Source organism: Saimiri boliviensis, chromosome 17 (genome assembly GCF_048565385.1).
Source record: "Saimiri boliviensis isolate mSaiBol1 chromosome 17, mSaiBol1.pri, whole genome shotgun sequence".
NCBI classification, from domain to species: domain Eukaryota; kingdom Metazoa; phylum Chordata; class Mammalia; order Primates; family Cebidae; genus Saimiri; species Saimiri boliviensis.
In genome coordinates, this window is record NC_133465.1 from 68,668,864 (window position 1) to 68,691,204 (window position 22,341).

Here is a 22,341-nt window from a genome sequence, read left to right on the forward strand (position 1 = left end):
AATCCCAGCTTTACCTTGCAGAGCCAGACATAATGGGGCATTAGAAGGGAATTGAATTTCCCTTTAATTACAACGGCCCACAGATATTGTTTAATTTGTAATCGGGAGTTAATGTGGTTTTCCCCTCTTGCAGTCATGGGGCTGCCTGTACACACATGTTCTCATTCACCCGGCTGGGGTGCGGGGCCCACCCCGCAAGGTGAGACGTCAGACAAGGCTGTGCCCAGCCTGAGGAGTGCCGTGCCCCGCCCCGCCTCTCGCCTGCCTCCAGCCAGGCCCACCGCACGGAGGACGTCAGTGTGGCTGTCGCATGTCACATGCAGCGCACATGCATGGAGCCATCCTAATAGGCAGGCTGGAGCATAATTTTTCCTCTAATTACATATTCAGCACTTCTGAGAAAATGAGATTTTAGTAATTCAATTGGACTGAGAAGCGGGGCTATAATAAAATGAAATTTGTAACAATCGTGCAGTTAAATTAGTTAAATGGAGAGGAAGGAGCTGTGGAAAATTGACCCCTCGATCTCCTAAGGACTAATCAGACATTTGAACTGAGTTGTGCTAACAAAGCCCTCGGGTGGTGTGGGTGGGGGGGGGGGTCTCCCTGGGCAGGTGAAAATGGGGACAGTGAAGAGAGCAGGTCTGGAAGAACAGGGAGGGCACTGGACGGCTCAGGGCCTGGGGAAGTAGGTGCTGGATGGAAAATCCAGTGGCACGTCTTCTGATCAAACAGTTCTCAAACTACCGTTTTCAGAGCATCCTCCGGTGCCACCTGGAGGGACAGAGTCACGGAGGAGAACAAGGGCTGTGTCACGTAGCTCCTGAGCAAAGACACGCCAGAACTGGCCGGGGGAGAGAGGGTGACAGCGGGACCAAGATTGCGCCCACCTCGCTGCCAACCCCAAAACGGAGTGGTCCAAGCTGGGGTAGAAAAGCAGCTTCCAGCCAGGGCGTGACCACTCTGAAAGGGAAGTGAAGAGTAGACCCATCTCAACCTGGGAGCACCTGGTCCGGGGACCCCAGCCAGGCCCAGGCCAGCTCCCTCCACGGTGCCGGGCAGCACACTTGGCTGAACACCAGGTCTCACAGAGGAGGGGACTGCTCCTGTCCCACCTCGTGAAAAACCGCAGCCCCGGGGCCTCCTGGGCCCAGGCCTCAGTGTTCTGAGGGTGTCAAGAGGGGAGGCGTGGACCCCAAGACTTTGGGGGAACTGAGAAATCCCAGAAACGAGGCTCCAGTGAGGCTCTCCAGGCTGTGGTGGGGCCGCGGAGGGGCAGAGCGGGGAGGCCGGGGCATCCGAGTGTCCTGATGCTGCCCTAGACCCCTCTGGTTTGCACATATCCTGTCATTCAGGAGAATATTCTCCCCAGAAACCCTAGCCACGTAAAGAGTCAGGGAAGTCCCAGAGCCGACGGGGAGGATGGGAACCGGGAAGGATGCTGCCACCCGGGCCAGCCTGGTGCTTTCCTCACCCTGGCCACCTGGCACCGGATGCAGAGCTGCCTGGGAGGGGACGGCATGGAGAGATGCCGCCCACACCCCACCTGCCGCCCTCCTGGCTAACGCGGAAGCTTTGCCAGCGGGGTGCCCCAGCTCCCTAGGGCACCTGGGACCCCAGCATTCCCCCACACCCAGGACAGCCAGGTGCAGAGCGGGTCTCCCGCGTTCAGCTCCTCCTTGCTCAGGTGTTGCGGGTGTCTCCGGGTCTGATGGTGTCCAGACAGGTCTGCTGCAGCCCACCCGGCCCAGGCCTCCTGAACTCTTACGCTGAGCCACGCAAACAGGCTAGGGCCACTTGGGTGGGGGCTGGTGCCTGGGAGGGTGGACCGTGCACCCTGCCCTGCAGCCTGACCACGCAGCACATTCTAGAACATCAGCAGAAGCGGCTTCCTGCTTTCCCCTGCAGGCAGGCCCACCTCCACCCCACGGCTCAGACAGAGGCAGCGGGGAAGTGAACACTGAAGCTGGGTTCGGGAAAGGGTGAGATAGGGAAGCTCAAGGTTTGGGATGGGGAAGGGAAAGAATGGGCCAAGAAGACCCCAGAGACCCCAGGCCTCCAGGAGGCGTGGACATGGCTGCACCCCAGGGTCCCCACTTGGCAGGGGCTGTGGCCACAGCGCCCAGGCAGAAAAGCGCAGCTGCTCTGCGGGAGCCTGAGGTTAGGGCGTCGTGGGGAGCCGGGAGAAGCCGACGGCTGAGGACTTCCTGCGGGCGGCACCGTGCGGAGCTCTGGGGCAGTTCTGCTTCACCCTGAAGACCCCCGAGACGCAGGCGCTGCACTGTCCTTGGCTGTGGAGTCCACAGCTCGGGTGAGAGTCCCTACTGGGTGTGAGAGGCTTCACCCTTCAGTCTCGGGGGGAGTTTTGCCAATAAACACTTTGGGTGCCTTGGAGCATGGCCAACTTTGCCAATGAAAACGATGCCGGTGGCCCCTGGTGGGAGACCCGGTGTCAGGTGCGGCCACAGCACGGCAGAGCAAGAAAACCAAAGTGCAGGCGTGGAGGCGAGCCCTCCGCTTGGTGAGGGCAGCGGGGGTCCCAAGTGGAAAGGCCGGGGGGTCCAGGTGCCCTCCTGGGAGCCACTTGGGTGGTGGCTGTCCTGATGCTCCCAGAAGCCAGTCTTCCCATGAGCATGGGCGGCAGGCTGGGAGAACCAGCGAGAGCCGCGCTGCAGAAAACACCGTGGCCCTGGCAGGAAGAGCTCACCCTTAACTTCCCTCAACCCTCTTCTCCCTGCACCAGCATCGCCCAAGGGACCCAGTATTTCCCTCATCTTTCCAGCCTTCGTGCCGGGAAGAAAATGAACCCTCAGAATGACATCTGCCAAGACCAGACCACACCCTCATCTTTCTAGAGCAAGAGGAAGGAGCCTCCAACATGGGCCCCTGAAGGAAGGCAGCCGGGCACACCTAACGGGCAGGGTGGGGGGGGCGGGCACGGGGAGGGGGGAGGCGGGAGGCACAGGCTCGTGTCCTCTGCCCTCCAGCGCCTTCCTGCGCAGCCCTCTGGGCTGGCGTCCACCTCCCAGGCTGCGGTGAGCCATTCCAATATTCATCACTGTGTCATCTTCAGAAAGGGGAGCGAAGAGAAAGCAAGAGAAACAGGGAGGGAGGAGGAACGAATCCGAGTTTCTCATTTCAAAGTTAATTAGTCTAATTAGGTCTAATTAAGAGCCCCCAACACAATGCAGCTCACAAATGAAGTGGCGGCTCCTCATTTCCTTTGGTTCTCATTTTAGACTGAGCTGGGAAGGCCTGGGGAGGAGGGGGTGCCCGGGGAGGCCTTGGGAGGGCACAGCGGGGTCCCATCCCTCGTGAGGACAGGTGGTGGGGACCCCCGGGCAGCGCTGGCAGGTGTACACCGCGATTCCTGCACACCAGCCATCCCGCGGTGGGGTGGTGACGGGACAAACTTTCAAATCCTATTCTCAGTGCTCCCGTTTCCCTGTTCTGGGGCCCCCTGGAGAAATTCTGGCTTCACCAACCGGGGTCCCTGCCTCCTTCCACAGGTGCCGCAGAGATGATCGTCAGACCCGCGCAAGGGCTTGGGGTCCATGTCCAGGACAGGCCCCTCCCCCAGGTCCTGTCAGAAGTTAGCCCAGGTCACAGGACCATTAGGGACTGATCCTGGTTTGGGGGTCCCGTGCCTACCCGGATCATCCCAAATGAGGGCACGGCAGCAGCAGATGCCACGAAGTGCCTTGAGGCTGTGGCCTTCTGCCTGCAGCAGGGCTGGAAGCCAGTGGCACGGGCCGGTGGGGCTGCTGAGGACACTGAGCCAAGGCCCTGCGGGCCCTGCACGCACTGGCTGGGGAGGGACGTGCCCACAGGCCTGGGGTTTACACACAGGGAAACTGAGGCCCAGGGAGATGGAGTGAGATGTGGCACAGGTCTATACCTGGTGTGTGGCAGAGTCGTGACTGGAACCAGGTATGACAGATGGATACAAACGTGGGTTCGGCCCACGCCCACCCCTCCTGCTCCCCCCAGGGCAGGGTGAGCGCAAACCTTGTCCCCAGACAAACGAGGACGCGACTCCCACACACACCAGCATGGGAGGGGCTCCTTTCCCTCCTGCACCCCACAGCGCAGCCTCCCGTGGGAAGGGAGCCTGGGGGGGTGCTCAGGAAATGAGGCCGGGGCAGCTGTGGGGAGCCCGCTGGGAGCTGTGGCCGCCCCGGGCTCCGACTCAGGCAGCCAAGACTAAGCCGCGCGGCAGTGGGAATGGCCGGAGGGGCTGATGTCTGAACCAAGATCAAAAGAATTGAGTAGGCTCAGCTCTGAGCCACAAAGGAAGCGGGTCCAGAGCCACCTACGGGGAGCGGAGATGCGGGAAGGGTCCCGAGGGAGGGCAGAGCTTCAGGGAAGGTGAGGTTGGGGGAGGAGCCCAGCCCCCTCCCCGCACGCAGGTCAGGATGCAGACCCTCTGCCCTCACCACCCCCCTGGCTGAGGGAAGCCTCGGGCCACTCAGGGCCCACCCACCCCTCCTGCCAGGGCTATCCCAAGCCAGGTCCGGGCTTGGGCTCACTGGGAGAAATGAACAAAGGGAAGTGGCCAAGAAACTTTTTGGGCGATGGAAATTCAGAAAGCTGGCTTTTGGGATGGTCGCATAACTGGGAATGTCTTAAAAGTCACTGAATTGCACATTTTTTCCAAAGAGTGAGTTTTACAGTATGCAAATGACACCTCGATAAAGCTGTTAAAAAATAAGAAAGGGAAGAGACGGGTGGCCATGCCTCTGGGGGCCTAGAGACAGCCTCAAACAAGGGACCAGGAGGAAATCCAGAGAACCCAGCTCTCTCGAGACCCCGGCGAGGGGCGCACGCCACCCCCACCACAGGTGCGCTCCCACGGGCAGCCTTCTCAGCCACGCTGGGCTGCGGTTCTTACCTTCTGTAAAATGGGAAGATCGACCATATCCTGGGGCTGCTGGAGGCTCAAGTCAGAGACTTGGAGACAGTGCCAGGCACATGGCCAGGAGCAAGCCCAGCTACAACGCCAGGTACAGTGCCAGCCTCAGGGGTGCCGGCCCCTCTTCCCTTCTTCTCTCCCAGGGTCTCTAGCAGGCTCTGGGGCCCCTTCTTCCCTCCCTCTGGGGTTTCTAGCAGGCTCTGCAGTCCTGTTTATCGAGCACCCTACAAGGAGACCCTGACTTGAGGGGTGCAGGTCCATGGGACCTCGGCTGTAGAGGGGCTGCATGGTCCCCGAGCAGCCTCCCGTGGGTCATGGAGTCCTTTCCTGGCCACCACAAGCTTGGCGGGGTTGAGGAGCCCCTTCACAGATGAGGGAACCAGGCCCTCCAGCCTGTCTCTGTCTCTCCCTCACCCTGGGCCCACTCACAGCCCCAGCCGTGCTCTGCCTGGCTCCCCCAGAGGGAGGGGGCTTGGTGGTTCCCGTGCAGTCCGCCACCCCGTCTAGATTTCTCCCTCTCAATTCTCCCCATCAGCTGCCCTGGGACCTCTTCAATCCTGGCCCTAGCTGGGGTCCAGGGCACTGTGGAGCCAGAGCATGGGGCCTGGAGCTGCCTCTCTGGGGTGCTTGGTCCTCTCAGAGTTCATCCAGGCCCCACCCAGGGGCCGCACAGAGCCTCCAAATGCTCCGTGGATTTCCGAGGAGAGGGCAGGACCAAGATGGGCCTCCCCCCACGTCAAAGCCCTTCCCTTCACCACCAACCACAGAGCGGGGGGCAGTGGGGGCCTCTGGCTCCCGGGGTGGGTCGTGGGGAGGGTGGCTGGCGCTTTATTTATGGGGTCCTGGGACAGTGGGGCTGGCTAGGGTTCTGCCATCCCGCCCCGCGCTCGGGGAGGTCCAGCACCGCCGGGCGCTGACTGAGCTGCCACCTGAGCCCCACGCCGGCTGCGCCCCGAGGAGGCTGGTGAGGCCCGCGCTGGGCAGGGAATCTGCGGCCTGTGCCTCCAAAGTGCGCTTCCAGCCCTAAATTCAAACATGCCCCGCCACCAACTCACGAACAGCACAACTGCGTGGCACTGGCCTGAGGACGGGTCCAAACCGTGAACTGACCACACAGAAGCAGTCAAGATAGACTACGCGTTTCATGACCTTATCTCAGCAAGGTCTTTACCGGGCATCACAGAGCCACAGCTTGAGAGATCGGAAGTGGCCTGTGGCCTTGGGGGCTGACCCCGCAGCTGCCCATGTCCTGTGGCTCCCCCCGCCGACTCTGCCAGCTGGGAGGTGTCCTCACCCCCAGCCCTGCTCAGCTCCCAGGAAAGAGCCCAGCTCCATAGGGCTGATCCGTGGGGACCGTGTGAATCCCAGTGTCATTTTCTCCTTGGGGCCGTGAGCCTCGGAGGAGCTGGGCCTGTAGGAGGGACAGAGGCAGCACTCCAGCCTGATTCAGACACGAGGTGGGGTGCCCACCGCTGCCTGGGCCCAGGGCACTTGGTAACCTGGGTTTCCTCAGAGGGACTGGGTTTTTCTTTCCCACACCCCCCAGACATCTTGAACTCAGATGCTAGGGTAGCAGTGAGGATTCCACATAGCGGAAGGGTGGGACCATCCCTTGGGCTGTGCGGAGAAGGGGTCCCCCTCCACCTCCTCTGTTCCTTCACCCAGTGTGGGCAGGACAGGCCGGTAAACTGCTCCCCCAAGGCCCCTCTAAAAGCACATAAGATCACCCCCTGCCCAGGCCCCAGGACCCTGCCTGCCGCCCCCAGGGCTGCCAGTCCTCCTGCAGAGTCCACGCCCTCCTGCCACGGGACCCTCGAGAAACAGGAGGCAGCACAGACGGCCCCACCTGGTGTGGTCCCACGGCATGAAGCAGCCACAAACGGCAAATCCACAGAGGTGGGCGGGGAGAACGGGAGGTGGCTGCCACCGAGCATGGGGCTTCTTAAGATGCTGAAAACATTCAGGAACTAGAAGTGATGATGTCTGCGCAACGCCGAGAATATACTGAAAACCACGGAACTGCACCGTTCGTGAGGGTCCCTTTATGACGTGTAAAGCCCCCAGATACAAATTATTAAAAGGACAGGAAGTGAAGAGAGGAAGGAAAAAGAGAAAGAAGGAAGGAGAAGAGAGAGTGTGAAAGAGGAAGAAAAAAGGAGGCAAAAGAGGGAAGGGCAGGAAAGAGAGAAGGAAGAAGAGGCGAGGGAGGGAGGAAGAAAGGAGAGACGAAATAAGACGGAGGAAGGGCGGATGGAAGGCAGGGAAGGAACGAAGCGAGGGAGGAGGAAAGACGGAAGGAAGGAGAGGAATGGCAGGGCCGGAAGGGCTGCCTCTGCTGCAGCAGTGGCCTTGGAGAACAGCAGGTTAACGGTGTCGAGTTTCCAGGAGGGCCAGGGGTTCACAGCCGGCTGGGGTACCGGCTCCAGTCCAGCCAAATGGGCCAGAGGGGAGGTCAGCGGAAGGAGCTGGATCTGAGGGCCCCCTGCCAGGGGCCTGCAGCGCAGCCTGGAGCCTGAGGGCGGGCTCCAGGGCCAGGGGAGGGAAGATCTTTTCTCCACTAGGGCGCCAGGGCCTGGGGGCTCCTGAGGGCTGAGGTGTGAGGCCTGGTCAGTGCAGGCCCGAGCATCCCATCCCCCATGTGTCTGCACCCTCCTCAAGCCAGAAACCACTGGTTCCACAGGGACCCCCCCTCCTCCATGGTCTGCCCCATCAGATCTCCCGGTTATACCTCTCCGGCTAATGCCCCCCGTCCACCCCCGCTGTCCCTGCTGCCGACCTGGGTCTGTAGCTTTCTGGCCCCTCCTTTTCCATCCCAGATGAACTTTCCTGACTTGTGGATCTGATCCTGGCGCTCTCTGCTCAAAGACCTTCTGTGGCTCCCTATCACCTAAGGGAAAAAGTCAGAATCTCTTAGCCTAGAGCTTGAAACACTCACTCCCTTGAATCCCGGTACCAGGCACTCTGGGAACCCCTGTGAACCCACTCAACCCTTATCTTTCCATGTAAACTGCTGCCTCTGTGTGAATGGCCCTGTTCCCAGATCACCGCCACAGGTCTGGACCTTAAACATGGAAGACGGACCCCCAACTCCTGAGACACCTGCCTAGGTCTCTGGTGGAAATAAGCCTTACTCCTTCTAGACCTGAGCTGTCCACCTCAGCAACCACTGGCTCCACGTGGCCGTAGAACACTTCAGATGGGTGAAACTTACACAGTGGATATCGGAGATTCAGCATGAAAAGAGAATGCCAACTATCTCGATCACGTGGATATTGATTAAATGTTGCAACGAAAACAGTTTGGACTGGGTGACAAAAAACACATCATTAACACGAATTTCATGTTTCCTTCTACTTTCGTAGATGCAGCTATTAGAACACTTCACATCACCCGTGGCTCCGTTACCCTGACGTCTGTGGCCTGGGCTGCCGTAGGCCAGGGATTGGCTAACATTTTCTACAGAGGGCCAGAGAGCAAATATTTAGAGCTTTGCTGGCCATATGGTTCCTGCTGCCACAGCTCAGTTCTGCTGGCGCCTGGCAAAAGCTGCCACAGACACCACCAAAACAAATGAGCATGGCTGTGCGCCAATAAAACTTTAAAAAAACCACATGGGGACAGATTTGTTCCACAGACCCCTGCGCTAGCTCCCTGGTCTCCAGACTTTTGAATTGCACTAATTACTAACATTTAATTATTTTTTAAATATAAATTAAAAAAAAAAAACAAACAGAAGGTCTTGCCATGTTGCCCAGGCTGGTTTCAAACTCTTGGGCTCAAGTGATCCTCCCATCTCAACCTCCCAAATTGCCAGGATTACTGGTGTGGGCCACCACACCCAGCACTCAATTCAAAAAGAGTGGAGGACGAGGAGGATCCATTAGAACTGCCAAACTTTGGCTGGGCACGGTGGCTCATGCCTGTCATTGCAGCACTTTGGGAGGCCAAGGTGGGCAGATCACCTGAGGTCAGGGGTTCGAGGCCAGCCTGGCCAATATGGCGCAATCCCGTTTCTACGAAAAATACAAGAATTAGTCAGGGGTGGTGGCGCACGCCTGTAATCCCAGCTACTTGGGAGGCTGAGGCATGAGAATCGCCTGAAGTCGGGGGTGGAGGCTGCAGTGAGCCCACACTATGCCACGGTACTCCAGCCTGGGCGACAGAGCGAAAGTCTGTCTCAAAAAAAAGAAAAAAAAAAAAAAGAAAGAAAGAAAAAAAGAATTGTCAGCTTTTTATATTACCAGATAAGGACGTTTTAAAACATGAACAGTGGGTATCACTATGACATCACAAAAATGGGCACTTCAACACAAAACGTGACCATCTTTATCTTCATGAAAACCATCACTATGTTAACTCTGATTCTGCCCACTTTGCCACAAGCAGGGGAAGACTTCGCCACAGACACAGCCAGTTGTCGCCTAGTGCAGGAGCCGGGAGGGGACCAGCCTGAGTCTGGTCTCAGGCCTGTGGCCATGGGGGTTTCTTCGAGGCCACCCCGTCCACGTACCCCTGGTGCTCCCCATGCTCCAGGGCAGTGGGACTCCCTGGGCCTCCATCTGGTGCCAATTCCAAGGGGATGGGGAGCCAGAGGGTCTACGCTTCTAGCTGGCTCTCCTTACTACACGGCCAGACGGCGTATCGAGGCCCCAGAGTTGCTGTGTCCAACAGAAACAAATGCTCTAGATCTGCCAGCACATTAAACCTTGAGACCCTCGTGGCTACGGGTACTGGAAATGTGGCTCATCTGAACAGAAGTGCTCTGTTGGTGTAAAATCCTCACCCAATTTCAAAGACAGTACAGACACAAGAACGTGAACCATCTCTAACAGTTTATCTCACCCTGATTATTCTGGGGGATAAGATTCGAGGTATGCTGGGTTAGACACAATGTATGATCGAAATTCATCTCACCAGTTTCTTTTTACTTTTTAAAAACGGCTACTAGACGGGCATGGTGGCTCAGGCTTGTAATCCCGGCCCTTTGGGAGGCCAAGGCGGGCGGATCACCTGAGGTCAGAAGTTCGGCCAGCCTGGTCAACATGGTGAAAACCCATCTCCACTACAAATACAAAAAATTAGCCAGGCGTGGTGGCGCTCGCATGTAATCCCAGCTACTAGGGAGGTTGAGGCACGAGAATCGTTTGAACCCAGGAGGCGGAGGCTGCAGTGAGCCGAGATCGCGCCACTATAGTCCAGCCTGGACGACAGTGTGAGATTCTGTCTCAAAAATCAATAAAAATGGCTACGGCCGGGCGCGGTGGCTCAAGCCTGTAATCCCAGCACTTTGGGAGGCCGAGGCGGGTGGATCACGAGGTCAAGAGATCGAGACCATCCTGGTCAACATGGTGAAACCCCGTCTCTACTAAAATACAAAAAAAAAATTAGCTGGGTGTGGTGGCGCGTGCCTGTAATCCCAGCTACTCAGGAGGCTGAGGCAGGAGAATTGCCTGAACCCAGGAGGCGGAGGTTGCGGTGAGCTGAGATCGCGCCATTGCACTCCAGCCTGGGGAACAAGAGCGAAACTCCATCTCAAAAAAAAGAAATAAATAAAAATAAAAATAAAAATAAAAATAAAAATGGCTACTAGAAAATGCAAATTTTCCTGTGGCAAGCACTGTGATTTCTGCTGGACAGCGTTGCTTTGGAGCCTCTCCGAGAGCCAGCCAGTCTCTGCTGAATTCCTCTGGTGACGGGGAACTCACTACCTCACGAGACAGCCGATGCTAAAAGCATTAGCCCTGGAGACGTCCTTCAAGGCCTCCTTCCCACTGCCATCCCACTCTCTGGTCCTGCCAGCCCTGGGCTGCCTGGTGGGAAGGGTCTATTCTCTCTAAGGCGCCCACCTGCAGACTTTGAAGATGGTCAGCTAAGATCCCAGTTAAATGCCCCCGACGCTCTTAGCTGATCTTCCCATCAACCTTCCGAAAACGCACGGTGGCTTGGCAGCGACAGCATGACATTGGACGTGCAGCAGGTCTGGGTGGCCCTGACCCCATCCCGTCTGCTCACTGGGTGATAGGGCAGGGGGCCTGGGAGGACAGCAGTGAGCTGGAGCCACCGCTGGGTCTCAGATTTTCCTGATTTCACCCCAGGCCTTCCCCCACCACCTCGCTGTGCAGCTGGAGATGGCTTCATTGTCTACAACATCCAGCTATCAGGATGGGACGGACTCTCCATGGACCACCCTGAGACCCTCTCCCCGCGCTCAGTACAGAGCTTGGCATGTGCCACGTGCTGAAGCAGAGCCTGCTGGGGGTGGGAGGGGGTGTCAGCGACATCTTTGTTACCCTTGGCCCTGGGGTTACCAGATCGTGTTTCCTTTTGGTTCCCCTGGATGGGCTGGTCTAGTTCCTTCCAAGTCCCATCCGCTCAGCTACACCGGGAGACACAGAGGAAAACAGAGCGCGTTTGGCCCTGAATGGGGAGAACAGGGCCTCTTCCCTGGCATGGTGGTGGGGACCAGGGAAACCAACAGCGTGCAAACACCTGGTAGAAGGTGCCCCGGGGCAGGGATGAAGTGCCCTCTGTCTTGCCCTATGGTCAGTGCCCCCCACACATGCACACAACGCACACTCACATGTACTCACACGCCACACACACAATGCCCTCACACACACTGACACACGTCAACGTGCACTCCCATGCACTCACACACACACTGACACACGTCCAATGTGCACTCACATGCACATGTACACGTCACACGCACACAATACACTCACATGCACACACTGACACACGTCCACAATGTGCACTCACGTGCACTCAGACACACACACTGACACATGCCCACAACGCACTCACATGCACATGTACACGTCACACATACACAATACACTCACACACACTCAAGCACACACTGACACACTCCACAATGTGCACTCACATGCACTCACACACACACTGACACACGTCTACAATGCACACACATGCACATGTACACATGTCACACGCACACAATGCACTCACATGCACTCATGCACACAGTGACACATGTCCACGTGCACTCACATGCACTCACACACACACCCACAACGTGCACTCACATGCACATGTATACGTCACACGTACACAATGCACTCACACACACATGCAGACACACATCCACAATGTGCTCACGTGCACTGACACTCGCACACTGACACATCCACAATGCACACTCACATGCACATGCACACATGCCTCATGCACACAATGCACTCACACAGACATACGTCCACAATGCACACTCACATGCACTGACACACACCACACACACACACAGTGGTCACTCACACAAAGACGCACACACAATGCAGTCACACACTGACACACAATGCACGCTCACATGCACTCACGGTGACACATCCACAATGCAGGCACTCACACACACTGACACATCCACAAGGCACACTCACATGCTCACACACACACACACACACACAGACACATGCACACAACGCAGTCACTCGCACACACACGCTGACACAATGCACAACCACTCAGATGCACACACACTTGCCCTCCTCAGGATGGGGCCCGGCACAGTGAGGAGCAGGTGACGTCTGTCTAAGTGAGACTGAGGCCTAGGAGCAGGCGACCTGGGCCCAGCAGAGCTGAGCTTCCCCTCACAGGGTGTCACCATGAACCCAGCAAAATGCACCTTCATCCGAAGCGGCCTCTGCCTGGACCGGTTCCTCCTCCCTCTGCTTGCAGGCCTCAGCTCAGAGCCTCCTCTGCCCCTCTTCCAGGCCCCCGAGCCCCCCTAGGCATGCCCCTGCCCACTCTTCCCTCTTCCTTCACACCTGGTGAGTCTACCTGCCTCTTTAAACACACCCTATCTCCTTTCCCCACCCGCATAACTCCGCCAGGGCAGGGGGACGCACAGGGGTCTGACACAGGGCTGAACGGCGCGTGGGCAGCGTGAGGTCCCTCGCCCTGAGCACCTGCCATTTACCCACTGGCATCCTCGCTCTTCCAGATAAGAAAACCGAGGCTCCAGGGACCCCCGGGAGCTCACTCTAGGCCACCAGACTGGTCACTGAAAGGGCCCAGGACAGCAGCCTGCCCCATCCATCCCCGCTTTTGGAGTCCCTGTCATAATGGCTTCAGATGGACACAGACCTATGACCACTTCCAAGGAGTGACTCTCCCAGGATCTCCTGGTGCGGGCACTGGCTGATCTTGGGGTGACTGGGGTCCTCTCCTGCTGGCGTGCGAGGACGCAGGCTCCTTCCTGTCTCCAGGCCTGGCAGACACGCCGCCGGGACCACCCTCTCCTGCCCGGCTGCCCTGGCTCCCCAGTGCTCCCCGGACGAACTCCCCAGGGTCAGATGCTCCAAGCTGACTCACCAAGACTCAGACACTGGGCACGCCCAGCTGCCTGCTCCTGGGGTGGCGCCTCTGAGGGTGGTGAAGAGGCCGGGCTGAAGGCTGGGGAGAAGATGTGATACCCTGCCTGAGAGCCCCGGACACAGATGCCCCGGCTGGTGGGTCCCCACTCCCTCTGACCTCCTGGGGGCTCTGGACACACCCGCACAGCCAGGGCTGCAGAGATGTGCCTGTCGCCCCAGGGACCAATTCTGTGGCTGAATTGTGTCTGTGAACCCCAAAAAGGGCCGGACAGGGTCGTTTCCTCCCGACTCTAAACGCAGGGCCTACCGCAGTGCCTGGTCCAAACAGCAGCACCAGGAGGACCCGGCGGGAGGCTGGCCTCTGGTGGTGGTCACCCCACTTCTTTCCTTCTCCTCGCCTGTGGATTCCCTGAGCCGTGCTGGGATCCCAGGGTGAAGGCACCGTCCTTGGGTACAAAGACCCTGCCTGCCCCCCAGAGGTCTGGGCCCAGCAGAGACAAGACTTGCTCCAACGCCCTTCCATTGCTGTCGGCCCATTTCTGTTGCAGCTGGTAGGGGACCCACTGGCCACGCTTGGACTGGACCCGCTGGCACCAGTACCGCCAAAGCAGGGCCCATGACATGAGCCCAGCAGCTCAGCAGAGCAGCCCCAGGCTTCCTGCCCAGGCCCAAGCCCCTGGCCCCCACTGGGTTCTCCTGCCAGGGCTGAGCTCGCTGCCGGGAGGGACGGTAAAACCAAAGACCATGTCCAGCTGTGCTGGTCACACAGGAAGTCGGAGTCAGTGCTGTGGTCTTGAGTAACACGATTTGTAAGATCCGCACAGCCCCCGACAAAGCCAAGTCACCACTGGGCACGTGGGGTGGCTGGAGGGGGCTGCCCAGGGGCCCAGTTAGAACCTGGAGGACAAAGAGGGGCTAGAGTCTCCTGGGAGGAAGGAGGGGTGGTTCTCCCTGAAGGAGAGAAGCAGAGAGGAAAATGACTGTGGCAGAGAGCAGAGAAATTACGCAGAGAAGGAAGGCGGCGGCAAAGAGGGAGAAGATGAAAAGCATGGAACATTCTAGGGGCCACAACTGATCATGAAGGAAGAAGAAAAATGATTAAGACCAGTTAGGAAGCTTCAGACAGGTGCTCCAGAGAAGGAAGCCCAGAGGAGAGACAGACGGTGACCCGAGAGCTCCTTCGCAGATGTCCAGCTGCTGCCCCAGCCGGGTCGGAATCTACTAGCCTCTCCCCATCCCCGCCGACCCCACCATGCCCCCTGGGTCCCACACCGCCAGGTGCTCCGAACCTCCCTCTGGACGCCTGCCCATGGGACTGCCTGTCCTGGTCCAGGTGCCACATGGCCTAGCCTGGGTTGAGCTGGGTGCCAGGGGTTGCGGGCACCTCCCCAGAGCTGGCCCAAGGCCACCGATGGCCGCCTCCTCTCACCCCCGCCCTCTCCCCACCTTCGGAACCTGATATTCTGCTTTAAGCCACCTCTAGGTTGTGTCCCCAGGACCAGAGGACAGGAGACAGAAGGGCACATGGGCTGGGCTATCTGGGCCTCCACCTCCTCCAAGGACAGCAGCCGTTTGTGCTTCCCAAGTTGTGTGGCTCAGCGTCTGCCCCGCAGATCTGGCGGGCAGCAGACACCCCGCTGTGCCAGGGTGGAGAGGAGATGCAAAGGCACATTCATTGTGTGGCCGTAGCGTTCCTCCCTGCCCTCTGGTCACCTCCCAGCATGCTCAACGGCCGTCAGCTTACCCCCCTCCCCCCGCCTCGAGCTGAACCTGCTCCTGCGGCCCATACCAGCTAGACAGCCAGGGGCACACTGGCACTGCCCATGCTGCCCACCAAGCCAGGGTCCTCAGGTGGGACAGGTGGGAAAGGGCATTCTCTCCATTTTCACCCCAGAGCCTGGGTGCAGGTGGACCCAGTTCCTAGACCCTCCCTGGGCAGGGGTGGGGGATACGTTCGCGGAGTGAACATTTTACTAGTGATTCCTGGGAACTGGAGCATGATCCAAACCTCAGTATGCTTAGCCATCAAGATGAGGCTTTGTAGCCTCTTTAATGGAACTGAAAAATCCTACCACCCCGTGAGAGGCAGAGTGAGCTGCTCCCCATCGCCTGGACCATCCCTGGCCCCTGCCCTCTCTAGACCTTGAGATATACACATCTGTCCACACTGGGAGGAGCCCCGGTCTCTGGGCAGACGACTCACAGGGAAGTCGGAGGTCCAGGGCTGCTGGCCCCACACAGTGCACGTGCTTCTCTGGGTCTCAGCACTGAGTGACCTGCCACTCTTCCTCCAAGCAACTTCCATCTGTGCCAGGGGCTGGAGCCTTCTCCTTGGCCATCAATGCCCAGATCCTACTTGCTCCTTCCCCCAGCCACGTTCACCATCCAGCCAGAACTCCCTGCTCAGAGAAACCCACTCACCCCATGGAACAAGACACCATATGGAGGATTCCGAGACACGACCCTTCCATTTTCCCGAACCCAAAGGAATCTCCTAAACGTCGCTGGGTGTCAGGGTTCAGGGGAGATCAGGCTAAAGACCTGCAGGAAAGCTGAGAAAGAGCTTAAGCCACAAGAAGCCTCCAGATAATGCATGCTTTCTTCTGCACATGGCCAGCAAAAGCGGTTGGAAAGGGACCAGAACGTCCCGAATCTTCGCTGTTCAGGAGAAAGCGACGTGGACTCGAGCCCCAGTTCTGGAACCTGCTGCCTGGACTGGAATCCAGGTTCTGCTTCTCAGCAGCTTCCCGAGTCAGTATGTCACCTAACCTCCCTGTGCCTCAGTTTCTCCAATAGAAAATGTGCACGTCCACACTCTCAGCAGATTCCAAAACACACTTCAGCTGCCAGAGGAAGAACCCACCAATGGAACTGAGATACTTCAGTAACCAAATGACATCAGGGTCAAGAGGTTTCACCTGCATAGACTCGAGGCTCCACGAAAGGGCCAAGCGCTAACCTTTTCCCCTAATCTTTCCCAGGGAGTGAGGACCCAGGCCTGTTTCGTGAGTTCCTTCAGAATAAACCTCACCTGAGCTTAACTACTTGTCTGGTTAAATTTCTCCTGTTAACAGGACAATGTTTCAGATGTGGCTGCAGCCAGCACCCCAGACCCGGACAGCAGTGGATGCTGAAGATGCCAGGGGTACATGAGGAGGGCAGTGCCGTGCCCTCCTCCCTGCGCCAGCCAGTGGTGGGCTAACTCTCTAGCCACCCATGCTGACCCGTAAGCCAGCATGTCTCAGACGGGGTTCCTGGAATCCCACCAAGTCCACAGGGGACGCGCCAACAGCCCAGGGAACAGAGACAGAACGCAAGGTGCAAGGGGCGGCGCTGCGTCTGCCACAGTAATTAATCCTGATTAAAAATGCCTGCGATTAGCAGCCTCGCCACCTTAGAGGGAAGACAGAATGGTTATTAACAAGAACAGTGCCTCCTAATGAATCTCAAAACAGACCCCAGAATCCCCGGGCCCCTCGGTGGAGCCTTCGGGTTCCACAACCGGAGGGAAGGTGCCCTGCTATCAGCAAGTCCAAGACGCCACGGCCGGGCACCGTGACGCTGCGCGGAAACGCCGCATCCTCCACGGAAGCTTCTGGTGCCTGGTGAGGCTCACCTCGGCGAGGGAGGCTATCTGTGATTTCACCTTGATTGAGCACAGACCGAGAGCGAATGCAACAGAATTCACGACGCGCCCTCCAGGAGGCCTCTGGGTCTTCTCAGGGCTGGCCCCTCTCCCCCGGCCAGCCCCCTCTCCTCCCCTTACAGTACGTTAAGACCCTCACAGCCCTCTCCCCCAGAGCCATTTCCCGGCTTGCCATCGGATGGAATAAGATTCTCTTTTATAGGACACTGCAGTTTAATAATAAAGTAATTACCGTGACAAAATCCAATTTTTTCGAGCTTGGGTTTTTTTTTTCTCCTATCCTCTAAAACTTGCTCCACCGGAGGCCCAGGCTGGGCCTCCCAGGGTGCCCTGCTGATAGTCTCGATTTTCAGATAAGTTCCTTCTTGCCCTGAAAGGTGACCAGTATCAGCCCCACCCCTCCTCACTGGTCACAGTGCAGCAGCAACAAAGCTTTAGGGTTCCCAGGACGGGTCAGGTGTGGGGGACCGTGGCACCCTGCAGGGAGCTAGGCTGGCCCTGAGTGGGGCTCCTGGAGGTGGGCTGAGTGGCCAGGAAAGCCTCACAGGGCGTGAGTGGGTATGGCCCAGGATCACCCCTCATGAGCTCTCAACAAATGCCAGAGCCCAAAGCGCAGCTGGAGTTCTGGTGTCAGATGAACCCAAAGTCATCCTGGGGGGTCAGAACTCAGCAGTATCACCACTGCCGCCCCGGGAGAGGGGCTGAGAAGACAGAGGGTCCAACAAGAAGTACCTCTGATAAACCACAGAACTGTGGTGTCTCCAGAGGGACACGCCCCATCCCCAGCCTACCTGGGGTCCCACCCCAGGCAGCAGGAAAAGACTAATGCTTCAACAGATCAGAATTCCGCTGGGTGAGGTTTTAGTTGGTAATTTCCAGTTTGAAAGACTATAGGCTTAGAAAGCGTGCCTGTTTAAATGCTGCATCTTAATGCGCCTCAAACTACGTCTCCTGTCTTGCTTGATTTCACGTCTTTTGCTCCCGCTCTTGTTATCAAATGTGCTGTTGAGACTGAATATACAGCCTACATATGGCGCCAACACTCACTCACGCAGAGGACCTGCAGCCCCCACCTGGGAGGCTGGAGCACCGCCAGCTCTCATTTCTGGAGGCCTGGGCGGGTGCAGCCCCAGCCCCTTCCTCTTGCGGCCGCTACCTCCAGAGGCTGCTGCAGGCTCTGGCTCTTCCAAAGGTGGTTTGGGATAAGCGGGGTCCCAAACTGAATTTGTCTTCTAACGGCCCTGGACTGCCCCAGCTGTGTGTGCTCCCGTAAAAACACACACCCACGAACGGCCAGGAAATGGCTGCATTCTAGACCTTTCTGAAGCCCACTGAGACACACGGCCATCCACCCCAGCAGAACAGCAGCGGGGGAGGGAAGGAGAGTGAGTGGTTCAAAGCCCGGTGCAGCGGCAGGCGACGGCTTTCCCGGGGACAATTTGGGATGGCTACAGCTCCTTGGAGATCCTTTGGCCTTCCCACTGGCCCTACAGAAAGCTCTGAATGCCACAAGTCAGAGATGCATGCACTTAGCACTGGAGAAATCGGGGTGTCTTCCTCATGGGTCACATTGGTGGACTCACCCCAACTATGAGCACTGGTCCAGCTCCATCAAGACGGCACCAAATGTGTGGCTGCCGTTTTCGAAGGCTTGCCTCTACTTCATTTTAACTCTGCCCTCACATTCAGCCTGTGAGGACTCTATGCCATCCAAGGAAGACGCTGAGGTTCAGAGTGGTGAAGTCACTAAGACAACAGAATCAGTAAGCCAATGGATTGGTCTCCAGTCCAGGACTTCTACCCTGAACCCAACTCGACCTGCAGAACCCAGAGCTGCACTTCCTGCTGCCTGGGACACTCCTGCTGCGCCTGGCTGGGTGCAGGGCAGATCCTAGCTACTGGGAGTGTGGTCTGCCCCAGTAACCTCACCTGGGCACCCCAGAGATTCCCGAGTCAGTTCTGTGCTCCTGGAAAGCCGCAAGGGGCTGGGGACCCGACCTGGGAGGCCTATCCTGACTCCCCGTGATTCAGTGTCAGCTGGGAATTCGGGGTGATGGTCGTGGCCTGGGCTTGGACAACTTCCTGTCTATGAGTCTGGGGGTTCCCTGGTGGCTCCTGGGCTGTGTCCAGGGGTCCCCAGATGTCACAGGTGGTCCTGGGAAGGTGACGCCGAGGCCGAGGGCCCTGGGCTGTGGGCCACTGCCAGCCACCTTCCGCTCCCGCACCAGCCTCTGCTCCTGCAATAGTCCCCTGCCCTCTGCAGTTGCTGTGTTTGGCAGTCCCTAATGCATGGGCCCTTGCATGGGCTAGATGCCCTGGGCCAGCTCAGAAGGCCTCATCTTTGCGTTCCCTGTCCATTGCTCCTCCTAAACCACCATCTGTAGCACCGTGGAGGGCCCAAAGCGAACAAACAGGTAAGAACCCATCACCCAAAGGCCCAGACCCCTGGAGTCGCTCATTGTCTCCAACACACACACACACACACACACACACACACACACACACACACACACACACACTCTCTCTCTCTTCTCCATTCCTCCTTCAACCCTTCAACGTGTGCATGGAGGCGGGGGTGGGGAGACCTCTCCATGTGGACTCTCGGCCTGGCCTGGCCAGCTTCCTTGGGGTGGGCACCCTATGCCCTTTCCCTCCAGTCACCAAGCCCAACACAGGCTGCAGAACGGGGCCTACGGAAGCCCTCCCACTGGGCCCGGCAGGCCCCAGGATGCAGCCTGAAGCGCTCACAATCCCACCAGGCTCCTCCAGCAGCCGCCCCCACCCCTGCAGGCCCAAGCAGAGGGTGAGAGTGGGAACAGAAAAGAAGGCAGACGCCACAGCGCTGGGAGGGAGGGGCAGGCCCAGAGGTGTGGGCAGCCAGGGTGGGTGAAGCCAGGGTACTAAAGCCTAGGCCAGGCTGGCGCCAGGAACCGCGGCCCACAGAGGCCAAGGGGCCTGGGGGAGACGAGGGAGTCCCCCTCTGTCCCCAGTGCAGGCCTGGGACTGCACTAATTCCGCATTGGATGGCAGAGAGGACCCCTTCCCCCTCCCCTCATGCCCCGGCCGGCCCGGCAGGCAGGCGGCTGCTGATGTGCTGTGCGCACCTCCCCATGGGGCGCCCTGGGGATGTGGGGGCTCACAGTCGCAGACTTTCCTGCCCCCACCCATCCCCAACTCGCCAACCGGAGCTACCCTCGCAGCCCCCAAGCCTGCAAAAGTCTGGCCCCAGCCCCCTCCCCGGCCAGAGCTCGTGGGGCCTCCCTCGCCTGGCGGGTGGCCCGCCTCCCCGGAGGCCCGGCGCGCGGTCTGCGCTGCAGCAGAGCTCGGCGCCTCCACCGCCGCCTCCGCGCGGCCCCCCGGCTTTCCCGACGGTGCCGGGGAGGATGCCCGGCTCCCCGCCCCCGAGTCCCCAGCGGCCCGGCGCGAAGTTCCCCAAAGTGACCTGGGCGCCGAGAACCCCCGCCCCCTCCCCTCGGGCTTCCCCGGAGACTCCGCCCGCCGCCCCCTCCCGCGCCTTCGGAAAAGTTGCGAGCGACGCCCCAAACTCCAGCCCCCCAGCCCCGTGCTGCAAGCGCCCCGGGCGCCCCCGCGCAGGGGCGCAGTTCCCCCTACCCCAGCCCAGGCGCCATGACGCGGGGAGCGCAGCGGGGGCCACCGGCGGCGGCGGCGGCGGCGGCGCGGAGGCGGCCAAGTGCGGGGCGTGGGCAGCAGCGCGGGGCGCACGTGCGCAGGGCCGCGGGCCGGGGGGCCGGGGGCCGCTTACCTGTTGGAGGTAGAGGAAGGCGGGTGGGCAGGGCACGGAGTGCGGGAGCATGCTGCCGGAGTGGGACAGCAGGAGGCAGCCGGAGTTCGCCATGGAGCACAGCATGGGGCGGCAGGGGGGCGCCCGGCGGCCGGAGGAGGCTCTGCGCTCGCTGCGTCCCTCGGAGTGTGCGCGCGCCCTGCCTCCCGGGCGCCCTCCCGGTCTCCTCCTCCTCCTCCTCTTCTTCCTCCGGGCCTCCCCTCCCCCTCGTGGCGCTCTTTAAGAGGGAGGCATCGAAAGGAGAGCGGCGCGCCTCTGCCGGGTGCTCCCCCTACCCGGGCGGGGAGGCTGAAGAGAGCGCGCGCGAGAATACGGCCAGAGACAGTCTGTGCGCGAGAGATCGGGCGAGCGGGCGAGAGCGGGAGTCAGTCACTTTGGAGCCTCCGGAGCCCTGTCTGCAAAGAGTGGTGCGTGTGCGTGTGTGAGTGCGCGCGTGTGCGCGCGTGTGTAGCGGTGGGAGGGGGAGTCCCTGGCGTACTCCAACATCAAACGGAGCCCCGCGCGGAGGGAAGAGAATCCGGAGCGACGGCACAACAGCTGATCCCACACTTAACCCCTCGCCCGCCGGCGCCGGGGCAGCCCGCCCTTCCGCCCTCCCACGCTCGGGCCCCCGCGCGTTCCTCCTCCTCCTCCCAGCTGCCAGTAGTTGCTCCGGCCTTGAGGTCCGGAATCTCCCTTTGCCCCGACTCCGTCCTCCGGCCGCTGCGGAGAGGAGGAGCGGCTCCGCCGGCTCTGCGGCCGACCGACCGGAAGGCGCCTCGTCCTGCTCGGCGTTCAGAGAAGCGCCTCTCCTAAGGGAGGCCGGCTCAGTGGCGGGGATGTCGGTGATGTAATGAGGGCATCTACGCAGAGGCTTCCGCGCTGGGGAAGCTTCTCGGGCTGCCCAGGGCTTGAAAATCCAGGCTGAGCCCCCAGGAGGGCCTCCTGCCCTCCTGCTGGCCCCCAGACCCCATCACACATCCCAGGCTCGGGCCACACGCACCTGGTCTTGTGGATACAAGATGGGGGTGGGGGACAGGGCACGGGCCACAATGCACCCCCCCTCCCTGTACCCAGGCACACTGGACTTGACGTGTTTCGATCCCACGGCCAGGCGTGCACAGGTCTCCACCGTGTGCACACACCTGCAGCTTCAGCGGCCTCACGCACACCCACTGGCCTGCCGTGAGTCCACGCTCACCAGCCCCCCTGGGCCAGGACAAGCCACAGGTGAGCTTGACTGCAAGAGGAATGGGCTGCCAGTGGGGTCACGCCTAACCTCGCGCCTTCCAGGAAAGGAGCAGATCCCAGGCGCCCAGTACCCATTCTGAACTCACCTGTCCTACCTCGGGGCAACTGTGATTCTGCTCCTCTCACTGCAGATAGTGAACCCTGAGCTCGGAGGGAGGCCGGCCTGGGACCACGTGGCGGTGGGCCTGGCGGTCATGGCGGACCTTCGCTTGCTGTGTGATCTCAGGAAGGTGGATCGTCCCCTTGGGGCCTTGGTTTCCAGCCCGAGAGATGGGTGGGATTTGTCCAAGGTCCAGCCACTGAGGACATGTAGCCTGCGGGCCATTGAGGAAGAGGGAACAAGGAGGGAGGGAGAGAAGGGAGCCCCGGAGCCCAGCTTAAGAGGCTCCATTTGAACGAGGCAGGTGGGTGCGGG

At 59.6% G+C, this 22,341-nt stretch overlaps 1 protein-coding gene across 5 annotated transcripts in view; it reads right to left on the reverse strand.

Moving 5' to 3' along the window:
• The window catches only part of RBFOX3 (RNA binding fox-1 homolog 3), a 93,085-nt gene extending 72,077 nt beyond the window's left edge, over positions 1 to 21,008 (reverse strand). For all 5 annotated transcript variants that reach the window (XM_074389026.1, XM_074389028.1, XM_074389025.1 and 2 more), the window contains exon 1: positions 20,658 to 21,008. In XM_074389026.1, the coding sequence (XP_074245127.1) occupies positions 20,658 to 20,762 (105 nt within the window). In that variant the 5' untranslated portion in view covers positions 20,763 to 21,008. The remainder of the gene's footprint in view (positions 1 to 20,657) is intronic.
• Positions 21,009 to 22,341: the final 1,333 nt, after the last annotated feature.